This window comes from Lathyrus oleraceus, chromosome 6 (assembly GCF_024323335.1).
Source record: "Lathyrus oleraceus cultivar Zhongwan6 chromosome 6, CAAS_Psat_ZW6_1.0, whole genome shotgun sequence".
NCBI lineage: Eukaryota > Viridiplantae > Streptophyta > Magnoliopsida > Fabales > Fabaceae > Lathyrus > Lathyrus oleraceus.
Window position 1 is genome coordinate 316231012 of NC_066584.1, and position 13780 is coordinate 316244791.

Here is a 13780-nt window from a genome sequence, read left to right on the forward strand (position 1 = left end):
TCCAAAATCTTAAGGTGATAGGTGAGTGGGTTCTCTCACTTATAAATGCTCAAGTCTCCATATTTCCAACCAATGTGAGACTATTATCCACACTACTCACACTTGCTACATTCTCAACACTCCCCCTTAAGTGTGAGTCCACAATGATCACACCAAGTGGAAGCTCTTCTTACTTCCACACACTCTTGTACCGTACAAAACGTTTCTTACTCACCATCCTTGTCGCGCCATTTACTTTCGATACAAATAAGCCAGACCATTTCTCGAACCAAAGGCTCTGATACCATATTGGAAAAAATTGATAAAAGTTATTGTGTATTATTCATCAACCTTAATTTGATTTATATAGTGAAGATACAATTATTACATTTAATGGAGAATAAAGGAAAATAAAGAAAAATAAAAGTAGTATTAAAGGAAATAATAAAATCGGAAATAAAATATTTTCCAACAATATATGTGACCTGTGTAGTTGCACCAGAATCAAATCACTAAGTATTATTTGATACTTCAATAAGATTTGATTTAAAATTTATGGAAATATAATATTTACCTTTCTTTTTGAACCGCATCTTCCTTTAGGACAATCTATTTTTCCAATCATTTTTTAATGGTATTGTAATTCAATTGAAACTGACAAGAAAATATTCATTTACATCCATATCTAAGGACTTCAACTTTGCTGTCTCATTTAACTTTGTTGCATCATTTCTCATTTGAGTCACATAATCATGAATGAATTGCGATCATTTAAATTTTTTAGTCGTTAACTCACTCATTAAATTTTCCACAATAAATTTATTAGTAATGTCTAAATGTGAGCATTCTTTCACTTTTTTCATAAACTCCCTATCATTTTATGTTTCAGGCATATATGGCTTGATATTTTTAATCATTGTCATCCATATCAAGTTCAAAGACAACTTATTAGACCTTTGTCAAGTCTCAAAGAGAGACATAATGTATGTCGTAATGGTTGTGGACTTTGTTATTAACTATTAATAAAAATCATTTGGAACTATGATATTATAATTTTCACATCAGAATAAACTTCAAGAGTAATAACTCTTACCCAAATCCATGATGAAGATACTCTTATTTATATGTTTTTGTGGGAAAAAAATTTACGTTCTATTCCATTAAAAAGAGAATATGGATTGTATTCTATTTTGAATTTTAAAATAAAAATCACATTAAATCATTTTTATTTAAAGATAAACTAATATTTATAGAATTTAATTGAAATACATTGACAGTGTAAAAAGATTTTACGCCGTCAGTTGATCATAATCGTTGGATATGGAAACAAATTTGACTTTTATTTTAAAAATCTATAAAATAATACAAACGAGTGATGGTGATGAATCGATTGTGTAAAAAATTTTACACTGACAGTGTATAGTAATTAATCTCATATTTATATGCGTCATATTTAATGAACTAATAAAATAATCCAATAAAAAACCATTTGTATTATTAAAAGAAATTATAAAAATTATTATAAAAATATTAAAAATTATTTCAAACTCTTTTTTATAAATTAAAAGAAATAGAAAAATCACATAATTTTTCAAAAAAAAGTATATCTCAAACTGATTGGTATAAAAAATCATTCAAAATATTTTCAAGTTCAAATAAATCTTTAAAATCTTAATATAATAAAAAAATACATAAAAAGAATTAAAAAAAATATTTTAATTAATTTTTCATTTGAATTTTGTTAAAAAAATCTTTATAAACATTTTTTAACAAAAATATATATAATAATATAAAAATCTAAGCCAAACTCGCCAATAATATTGCCTGGTATCTTGCTAGTTCCGTTTATAAATTCTAACTAGAGCTTGAGTTGATTCCATGAGCCGAAATGGCCGTTATAAGTTACTATAACCTGTACTAAATATGGACCCTTCGTTGCTTTTTTTTCATGCAAATAGCAGTTACATCAGTTACTGACAGTAACAAAACCATATTTTACACTTCGAAAACAAAAAACACATGCAATGACACATCATACCAACCAACTGAATCAGCTACAAACCCTAGTTAACAAACACAAAACAAATTGGTTATAATGTTTTAGTTTTATGATTATTATTGTTATTTTATTATATTTTACCCGAATATAGTTGAACCTTTCAATATTGAAGCATACATAGATAGCACTACTAAATATTGCTCCTAAAATTTTGGTGCTGGCGGTTATAAACGTACGGTATAATCCGAAACACCAAACATTAAACCCTCCATTAATAGAATCATCATATACCCATTTCTTCTAATTCCTCTCACTTTCATTCCTTCCGTTTTCTTATATTCCACCACCAACCGCCACTTCAACGGTGCCGCGGCGAGGCCACGCACGGCGGTCACCGCTTGCTGCCTCTCCGCCATCTTCATCATCATCATCATCAAATTTGTTGTTAAATCAATAAATATTCCTTTACAGCTATGGCCGACGAAGAGCAAAAGTGCGAAACAGTGTCATTGTCATTGTCATCGTCATCTTCTTCTTCTTCTCCGTTACCTGAGGAAGAGTTGCAGCATATGCCATTAGCGCCGTTGGCGTGGAGTAACAAGAGGAGGCTATCAAAACAGCTGTCGATGTGCGAGAAGCCGAGAGACATGGCTTGGGAGAGAAAGCGAAGACAAGAAAGAAGGAGGAGTAGTATTGCTCATGAATGCGTTTGTGATGATATAACTGATGACGATTTGCATGAGCTTAAGGGATGCATTGAGCTTGGGTTTGGATTCAATGAAGAAGATGGTCAGAAATTGTGTAATACATTGCCTGCTCTTGATCTTTATTTTGCTGTTAATAGAGGTTTGTCACCAAGCCCTGTTTCTACACCTCAGAGTCGTGCTTCTTCTCTTGGAGCACGTTCTTCTTCCTTTGGAAGCCCTAGAAGTGATGCTGATTCATGGAAGATTTGTAGCCCAGGTACATCTCTTGCATTTTTTATTTTGGCCTCTGAATCAGATGTCTCTGCACAACTACCAACTAACTGAACACTTTTTCTTATAGCCACAATAGCAATGATGCATGCAATAGTCTCTATTTGTTGATGGGGTATTGAGTTTGTAACTTTTGTTGAATGTAGGTGATGACCCTGAATTGGTGAAGACCAAGTTAAGACATTGGGCTCAAGCTGTTGCATGTTCGGTAATGCAATCGTCTTAAAGTTGAACTCTTTTCTACAAAAGATGAATGTTGTTTATATGAACAAAGAAGTAAGAAAAGAAAAAAACATGAAGAAGAATAAATGTACAGAAGCAGAAGAAGAGGGGCTCGGTTTGAAATTCATTCTGAGGCCTTTTTGGCTTCAACTTGGGTTAGAGGAAAATGGTCTAACCAAATTACCCCCTCATTTTACTTACCTTTTCTCTTCATATATAGTTTAAATCTCAAATTGTCTCTTGATTTAGAAATTTTTGAGCTGTGAAATATTGTTAGCAAATATTATGGCCTAATTTCCTCAACATATGGAAGATTAAATTTTAAGTAATGTGTTACTCACATGTGATTAGATAAGTTTTACTTGTCTTTAGCTTAGAACCATTTGACTTGAAATCACTTTATTATAAATAAATAATAAATTTGCAATATGTAATTGCTTGCTTGATTCTTTCACATTCCCTCTTTTCTTCAATCCAATAGTTTTTCTTTTTACTTTTTATGTCCAACGACTTTTTCGGGTTCAACCATGTAACGGATTTTATTATAATTATCTAGTTTAGAAGTAGTGTCCTTTGATATCTAGTTTGATTTTTAAAACATTATTCTCACTCAAGGAATGGTAGAATACATAAATGTCCTCTGAAATGAAACTTTTTTCATTATTTAACTTTCATATATTTAAGGTGGGTTATTAGATAACCATTAGCATTTTTGTTGACTTTACTAAGTTGACTAAGTCAATTATCTGTCAACTTTTATTAGTTGGATATATGAGTTTGTTAAATTAGTTAGTGAGTTTTGGTTAGTTAGCTAGATCGTTAGTCCTTGTATCTTAACAACTCACTTTTGTATCAATTTTAATTCAATATGATGAATTTGTCATTCATTTCTATTTTATATTTTTCCGTTTCATTTATGAAAGTACTATGGTATCTAGACTATTCCTCTTTAGCAACTACATTTAGTCTACCTTTTTTCTTTATTCATAAAAATTACAGATTTCACCTTCAATGAAATATTCACCCAAAATCATTGAAACCTTCTACAATTTCATAAAAACTCATTGAAATTTTCTCCCAAATAGATCTCTTTTCAAGAATCATCTATTTCTCCACAAGATCCCCCTTATTTCTCCCCTTTCTTCTCAATTGTTTGACTTCCCAACCATTATTTCACGCCTTCGACCATGTACTCTAATTTTTTCACCACGATGCCCCTGCTATCTTCATATCAGAGAAAACTCAGACTATCGTGTTGCCATTACATGACAACAATTATCATAATTTAAGTAAATTCATGAAATAAGCTCTTTCAATGTTACAAAGAATATAGGATGTAATAATAAATATGTTACTTTCTTTCACAGTTAATGGTTGTTGTGAAAAACTAGATAGTGTGTCACATTTCACTATTGTCAAAACTATCAAGTGTATTAACCATGGTGAATCGGCTTACTACACTTCACCACGGTTGACTGATACAACCGTGGTGAATGGGTGAATTTTTAAAAATAATCTGATACATGTTGTCAAAATAAATCTTCACAAAAACAATTGAGTTAAATGCACTTTAACTAAGTTTCATAAAATATAAATTTATGTAGAAACTATATATTTCATCTTTAGTTCAAGTTGTTTGGTTAATAAACATGGCACAATTATCATTTTTTAGGAGGACATATAATAATAAGTGTTAGTAACCACTGAATGAACACAAACATATAATTAGTAGTTGGTAAAATATGAAAACTAAATATAAGAGAAACCACAATTTCAAAATTACTCACTAATAGATAAACATTGTTAAATATTAAACTTTATTTCAATCATATTTTGATGATTCGATGTAAGTCGCATATTATATTAATTGGTCTAAGAATCCATAAATATTTGATTTATTTGTTTCTATACATAAATAATGCATGTACCTAAATGGTTAAACAAAATTTAAAAAATAAAGAGAGTCTTAACATTGAATGTACTTAGCTGCACACATTTAAAATTGACATTGATTTACATTAAAAAAATATACTTATGTGCACCACAAGTATAGTACCATTATGTTCATCCACTCATTTCCAAACAAAAAATACTTTATAACTTTAGGCTCGATATAGAAAATAGAAAGATCTGGATCATGCTATAATTTAAGAGGAATGAGTTCTTTATCCATGGTGAAACATATCAATTTTCTTAATGAATCTTTAGAAGGAATTGTCGTCTCATTTTGGGTATGAGCGGCTGATCAACTTCCTTTTGTGTTCACACCACCTAAAACAACTTTTTTAGGCAATTGATCATCTGCATTTGTACTCAGTTGGACGATTACACCCATCAGTGCAAATTTATGCATCATAAATACAACATCAACACGCAACGCATATGTCATGTTATAAGACCACAAAAATATGCAACGCACAAAATAAAATTTGTACATACTGCATAAATCTTGACTAACCATATCAACCAACTAATCCTACACACGACATGAATAAGATATCATTATCAAAGCAATTTAAATTACACATAACAAATCTAACACACACCAAATCCTGCATTTAATATTCTAATTGGCAAAATAATATACTTACGATCTTTTCAGCGAGAGCACGTGAGGCATCTGAAGTGAACTCTTCCCTGATCTTTGTAGGGCCTTCTTCAATTTCTCATGTAGAGATGGTGGAGATGGACTGCGATCACGACTTTGAGTCATCTCCCAATTGTTGTCTTTTTTCATTAATAATTTCTTCCGCAAGTTTTCTATAACCCCCATGAGACAATCTATGGGGATTTTTTTCCATGCTTTCCTTTTCTAGATTGACTTTAAACCTGTTTTAAACATAATGAAAACATTAATTTACATTCTTGTATCTAAAAAGCATCAGCATAAATTTGTTTGGTTCCATTGCATACCGACATGTTTCGTGTCAACTTAGAAATAAGTTGGATGACAAGGGAGAGATGATGATTCTTGTTGGATATCACTCTATCGGTGGTTACAAACTCTTTGATGTTATTAATAGGAGGATCTTGATCAGTCAGGATGTTGTAATAAATGAAGTGAAGCAATTGAAATAGGGTGTAACCGGTTACCAGAATCCTATAACCAGTTACAGGTACAAAATTTTGGATTCTGAGGTAGTAGAAAGTACATAACAGCATGTCATAGAAGCCCGAAATGAAGGAAATGTTATTAGGTCAACAAGGTAAAGGGGTTTTCCCCAGAGACTCCAAGATTGTGAGCTGTTTCGTGACAATGAGGTCAATGATGGTGGTGATTTTGTCTACTTTGCACTTATGGCTGAATCTGAACTCGTTAATGTGGAAGAGGCTTTAAGTGATTCAAAATGGATTTGTGTTATGAAAGATGAGTTGGAATACATTAAGAAAAATAGTACTTGGGAGCCAATTGATCTACCAAAAGGGAAGAAGGTAATTGGTGTATGTGAGTGTTCAAAGTGAAGGCAAGTCCCAATGGTGAGATAATTAAGCATAAGGCTTGATTTGTTGATAAGTGGCCAAGAATGAGTATTAGAAAACAATATCTTAACACTTATAGGGTCCACGAAATACGAATTCATGTCATTTTCCAATGTTTTGATTAGAAAATGAAGTAAGGTAATACAATGGTTAATTTTTTATGATTGTTTCAAAATGATGCAGGAAAAATATCCAACATAAGCCTAAACATCAAAACAAGAAAATTGGCTCGCTGCAGCACGACGCAGCGAGCAAAAGAAAGAGACCATAGGCAGCTCGCCACAAGCTCGTTGCAGCAAGCCATAAGAAAGTCTGAAACATCCAAATTCTAGTGTAGTTTCCTGCCAGCACGCGTGCAGCGAGCAAAAGGAAAAGACCACGAGCAGTTCGCCACAAGCTCGATGTAGCATGCCATAAGAAAGTCTGAAAACATCCAAATTCTAGTGGAGTCTCGCTGCCAGCACGCATGCAGCGAGAAAAAGAAGAAGAGTGTGCCATGCTAGGCAGGGCGCATATGCGTTGCAACGCACTTTTTTGTGAAAAACTCACTAAGACATCCAAAAGCTTCAAAGGCGGTTTAAGCATGCTTAAAAGGCAAAGCAATCAGAGTACACTGCAGCATGAGATTTTGCGCAAGGCGCGGATAACAGCTTTTGGAAAAATCTATAAATAGTAGGTTATGACCATTGAGTTGGGAATTCCATTTCTTAGTGATTTAAGAGTGAATAGTATTGTAATAGCTTAAGGAGAGAAGGATAGCAAGGATCGAGCTGGATACGCATCAAGAATCGGGAAATCATTATTGATACACATTCATCTCCAGTCCTTCTTTTTGTATCAAGCTACCATGACAATGGCTAGCTAAACTCCTTCTCTTGTTGGGATTGGAAAGAATCTGCACATGACCGTATGTATATTGATTATGCTTTTAATATAATATTTTTATTCGTCATTATCGATTCAATCTTCGTTATATTGATTAAACCTTTGGATGCGAATTGTGATTGAAAAATACATTTGGATCTTGATTTAAGATAAGAATCGGTTAAACACTAATTGGTATACATAAAATTAGAGTTTAATTTTCACAAATAAATATCAGTTCTTACTGTGATCAGATTGTTTAGTAGATTGAGAAATCATCGATTAAAGAAACAGGTTGAAATCTTAATAATCAAGTTTATGCAAAAGTAATCAGTAATATACATATGTGTGTGGTAGAGGAACTCCAATCCCGGCAAGCTTCCGTATCAGTTAACTTTAAATTATTCAATTCCGCTTAATTTTAGATTTTGTTTTACTTTAATCAAACCATTTTGTGAACTTTAACTTATAACGATATCAATTGTTAAACCATTGGTAATATCGCACCAGTCTCTGTGGATATGATACAAACAATACTTACTTTTGATTATACCCGACATCAAAATGGCGTCGTTATCGAGGATTGGCGTTAAGATATTGCAAACATAGCGACCGTTTGTACCGTTTTAAGTTTGTACATTTGTTAAATATTGTATATACTCACTTATCTATTATGTACCTTACCTGCTCCTAATATTTTGTTTGGTTAGAATTGCAGTCTTTATATATGTGAGGTACAACTTTAGTAGAACCATTGCTTTTCGATTCTGAAATCGAACGGAGCCCGAAGAAAAAAAGGCAAACAAAGAAGCTAAAGCATATAGACAAACAGAATTATCAAAATAAAGGAGTTTCCACATCAACGTCTTCAACACTTCCAACAAAATAAACAATGGCTGAACCATAAGGTGGACCTGAAGTTGCCAATAGTGGACCTTGTCGGAACAGTCCAAGACGGATAGCTCATCTCACCAACACTCTGAATAATCGACAAGCTGAGATAAAAATATGACTGTTGTAGATCATCTATGTAAATCCTTTTGCATGGATGAATCATGAAGATCTCTACACTCATCTTACTAAATTCTACAAATTAACCGGTACAACGGGAACACCCGAAGCTAAAGAAGAGGCAGTCTTTATGAGATTGTTTCCACACTCCTTGGTATGTAAGGCAAAGGATTGGTACCTTGACCAAACTACTCAAATCATGACCAACTATAATGCCTTGGAAGACAACTTTCTGAACAAATTCTTCCCACACAATATATTCATGGATTCCAGGACAGCAATCGCTGCTTTTGCTCAAAGTGCAACTGAAACCCTTTGTGAAGCATGAAAGTGCTACAAATCTATGCTACGAAAGTGTCCAAATCATGGTTTTGATGAACTCACACAAATCCATATTTTACGCAATGGACTAAAGCCACAACCAAAGCTTCTACTTGATGTAATTGTCGGTGGTTCTCTATTATCCAAAAGTGCAGAAGAGGCGGTTTCTATCATCAATCGTATGGCTCTCAATGATCATCAGGTGCAATACAATAGAGGTACGGCACAAAGAAAACCGAGAATTCTGGAGTTAAGCTAAAATGACGCTATCTTGGCACAAAATAAGCTTATCACCCAAACAATGGAAGAATTAACTAAACAATTGTCCAAGTTACCACAACAACTTAAAGAAATTCATGAAACGGCGAGTAAACCCCAACAGATAGCATATTGTGAGCTTTGCACAAGTGACCATCCAACTGGTTTTTGTCCTCTAATTAATGAAGAAGTGAATTATATGGGCAATCAGCAGCAAAGACCAACACCATACCAAGGCAATCAAAGTTATCAACGCGGAAACAATGCCAATTATGGCCAAGGGTGGAGGCAAGAGGTTGGACCGTCAAACAGGCCAAATCAATTTCAGAATTTCCATCAACAACCTCAAAACCCTCCTCAACCATACATAACATCAATGCTTGAAGAAACATTGAACCAATTCATGCAAATGTCCATGACAAATAAAAGAAACACAGATGCTTCAATTAAGAACCTTGAAACATGAGTTGGACAAATTGCAAAACAGTTGGCAGATCAACAAGGAGGAATGTTCACAGCCACCACTCAAACAAATCCGAAAGAACATTGCAAGTCAATCACAACAAGGAGTGGTAGACTGCTTGAATCTGAAGTTGAGGAGAATGAGAAAAAAGAAAGAAAAGTAGTAGAAGAAAGAGAAAAACAAGAAAGGGAAATCCATAAAGAGGAGAAGGAAAAAGAAAAAAATAAACAGGATGAATTATTTAAAAAGAAGAATGAAAAGGAAACATGTGGTATCCGGAAAAATCATAGAACGTGAGAAGAAAAAGGTAAGATGATCAATCCGCCAACATAAAATTTACTATACCCTCATGCTCCAACTAAGAAAGACAAGAAAAGACAGTATGCTCGATTTTTGGATATTTTCAAGCGGTTACAAATCAACATTCCATTTTCAGAAGCACTTGAATAGATGTCGACGTATGCAAAATTCATGAAATAAATCCTTACAAAGAAAAGGAGGATTTTGGATGAAGAAACAATTCATCTTGATGCATGCTGTAGTGCAATCATACAACAGACACTTCCAAAAAAGAGAAAGATCCTGGAAGAGTTACATTACCAGTCACCATTGGAAACGTAAATGTAGTGAAAGCCTTAATTGATCTTGGTTCTAGTATCAATATCATCCCATTGTTGGTAATCAGAAGAATTGGTGACTTAGACATGAAGAATACAAGAATGACTTTGTAGTTAGTCGATAAGTTTGTCACAAAACCATCCGGAATCGCCGAAGACGTTTTAGTCAAGGTAGACAAGTTTCTATTTCCTATTGACTTTGTTATGATGGATATTGAGGAGGAGGAGGATGTGTCATTAATTTTGGGATGGCCATTCATGAAAACCGCACGAATGATGATTGACATTGACGATAGGTTAATAAAAGTGTGTGTCCAAGACGAAGAGGTTAGCTTCAATCTCTTTGTGGCCATGAAGCATTCCAAGTACAAGCGAGCATGCTTCAGAGTTGATGCTACCGATGAAGCCATTCTAAACGTGCAGAAACAATTGCACATAATAACTCCTTTATAATGGGCTCTTACGGATGCATCAATGTTGTCATACCCCAAAATTTACCCTACCCCGATACAACTTTCATCGGATCCATGGCCCTACTGCACATTCATGCATTCATTATTTCATCATCACAATTTCATTGAAATTTCATAACCAAATACATATTACACAGACTCAAGGCATGGTGTTTACACCTGGAAAAAATGGGGGTTATCTAGTTAAAGTTCTAGAGAAAAAAAACCAACAAAATAAGGGGAAAATCAATTTTTGGACTGTGTAATCGATTACCCTAATCATGGTAATCGATTACACAGACAAAAATTGATTTCCAGGCCATTTTGGACTGTGTAATCGATTACCCTAATCATGGTAATCAATTACACAGACAAGAAATTGATTTCCAGGCCATTTTGGACTGTGTAATCGATTACCCTAATCATGGTAATCGATTACACAGACAAGAAATTGATTTCCAGGCCATTTTGGATGGTGTAATCGATTACCCCAATCATGGTAATCGATTACACCTGCGCAGACAGCAGTAGTAACTCTATTTTTTCACCACAAAGTAATTTTCTTTCACCCATTTCAACCCTTTTGCTTCCTCTATAAATAGAGCACTATCCCCCCTCATTTTTCAAGCTTGAAAGCCACAAAACCTCTGCCCAAATCACATTCAAGCTACCTCTTTTCAACCTAAACCCTAACTCACCCAAATCCTCTTTTCTTCTTTGAACCACCCAACCACCATGTAAAAAATCCATCATCTCCACACAACAACAGTAGCAAACTTGTAACCTTCACTTACATAATCATTCACCACCACCACATAAACATACAACTTTCTTCCCTTCCATTTTTCTACCACAACAACCATAGCCACCCTCTTCCAAGCTTTTTGCTTCATTCTCAAACCCAAACACAACAACAACCTAGTTTTGACACCACAATCTTGGTAATATGTTGGACTCAAACTCCTTGACATTTTTGGTTTTGTTTTGTGTTTGGAAATGAGTTTTTACTCTTGGGTTATGTTTTGAGAGAGATTTGAGTCAACTTTGAGACAAGTGGATTTTGTTAGGTTTACACCCTTTTGGAGATTTTTTGCTCTTACTACTTTTTACCCACCATTTTCAATCAAACCTTGTTTCTTGTTATCATTTAATATTTATTGTTGACTTGTTGTTACATTTATTTGGTTGATGAGTTCTATTAGATCATGGCCATGTTTGTTTAGAGTTGATAAAACCTTCAATGTTTCAAACCTATTAATGATTGATCAATAGATCCTTCATGATACTTTGAGGCATTGATAGGTTGCCTCTATTTCAACCATATTTGGGTCATTTGATACATAGATGAAACCATTTTCTTTACATTAACTTGTTATTCTATTTGCTTATTGTTATTCTACTAACTACTAACTCCTAACATTTATATTATTGCACTTTAATTCCTTGCAATTTATTTTATTGTTACTAACCACTAATTATACTTCACTAACTTTTTTTTATCATTAACCTTTGTTATTGCGATTTTGTTACCATTAACTTGTGGTTTATTTTGTGTCATTTACATTCACTAACCATTATTATTGTGATATTGTCACTCTTTATCTTGTGATTTACTTTTATGTCATTACCTTGTAATTTACATTCAAGTACTCATTATCATCATCACTGTACAAACTCATCATGCATGTTTATTTACTTATTATTTATTCTATTGTCATCATGCATTAAAAATAACAAAAACATGATAAAATGGTAAGACCAAAAATATTCACTCCACTCTTAATCAACTTGGACTTAGAGGATTTCATCTTAGGACCTTTGCTTGGAAGCCTTCCTTTACTCTTTGTGATACTTTGTAAACACTTGGATTTTCATCCGTAACTTACATGCGTGTTGTAAGAATGGCATCATGGCACCACCTTAGGGGGACATGTTTGTAAGACCATTATCCTATGTTTAGCTTAGGTCACTTTTGCACACAAAAGGCTTTCTCTTGGGCTACCTTACAATGAGACCCTTTAATTTCTTGTTGGTTACTTTGCATTCATGTTGCATAAGCCAAATTTCATAATTAAATAAAACAAACCATTGATTCAACGTCAAGTGGCATTTTTATAATCAAATTCAAAACACTTAATAATTACGATTATTATTGTGCGCCACGAGCCTTAAGTGGTGGAGAATGAGTAAGAATGGAGCATTCCTACTCTTACTCTGATTATTTTGGACGCAAGACGCTTGGCTTGTTGTCTAGAATAATCACCTCCGCCCATAGACTTTAGTACAAAATAATCACAAACATTCTTTCATAAAAACCTTAATCAAGGTAAAAACAATACAACTCATCAAACTCATTTTTGTGCCTTAGGGCATCATCCTGAAAACCCTTTTCTCAAAGGTAAAATCAATCAACACACAAACATTTTCTACTCCGAACTATGGAGCTCTGATTCCTCATCCCCGAATGAGTGATACGTAGGCACAAGGGCCCCAATCCTTGGCGAGCACTATAATAACAAAAACACCCCCTTCTTTTCACACATTCTTTTAAAAATAAAACAATAATAGATAAATCCCATGTATGTAAAACAACCCAAATGGTTCCCATGGAGTACCATGGACGTAGGGGGTGCTAATACCTTCCCCTCGCGTAACCGACTTCCGAATCCAAATCTCGGTTGCGAGACCGATTCCTTATTCTCTTTTAGTGCTTCCCGTGCACGCCTCTTTTCCGAGGGTTTTATCGACTATTTCTCCTCTCCTCTCCGATAGAGGTAAACTAAATAAAATTTGGTGGCGACTCTTCTGACTTTGCCTCTCTTTTGCATCTCTTTAGTCCCGGTTTAGTTATCGTGAAATCCCGGTAGCGACAAATGTACTAAATCTTGAGGAATAAAAATAAATTAAAGAGTGCTTGAAAGAACTCGACACAGCAAGAAAAGTTCCTTTGAAAGAGGCAAAAATCGAGGAGTTGAAAGAGGAGGTCATGCAAGAGAACATCAAACTTGAGTTTAAACAGTTACCATATCACTTGAAATATGTATTTCTTGAGGGAGGAGGCAACAAACATGTCATCATCAGCAATTCCTTGTCCAACCACGAAGAGACAAAACTTATTCAAGTCCTTAAGGAAAATG

General features: G+C 34.0%; 1 protein-coding gene and 1 non-coding gene across 2 annotated transcripts; one reads left to right on the forward strand and one right to left on the reverse strand.

The window, feature by feature from the left end:
* The first annotated feature begins 2318 nt into the window (after positions 1 to 2318).
* LOC127094864 (uncharacterized) lies at positions 2319 to 3517 on the forward strand. The gene is made up of 2 exons (XM_051033637.1): positions 2319 to 2941; positions 3102 to 3517. The coding sequence occupies exons 1-2, from the start codon at positions 2452 to 2454 to the stop codon at positions 3179 to 3181; spliced, it is 570 nt and encodes a 189-aa protein (XP_050889594.1). The 5' UTR covers positions 2319 to 2451; the 3' UTR covers positions 3182 to 3517.
* Positions 3518 to 8798: 5281 nt separating this feature from the next.
* Positions 8799 to 8904, reverse strand: LOC127099397 (small nucleolar RNA R71). Its single transcript, XR_007793902.1, has one exon. It is a non-coding gene; the product is annotated as a small nucleolar RNA R71 (small nucleolar RNA).
* Positions 8905 to 13780: the final 4876 nt, after the last annotated feature.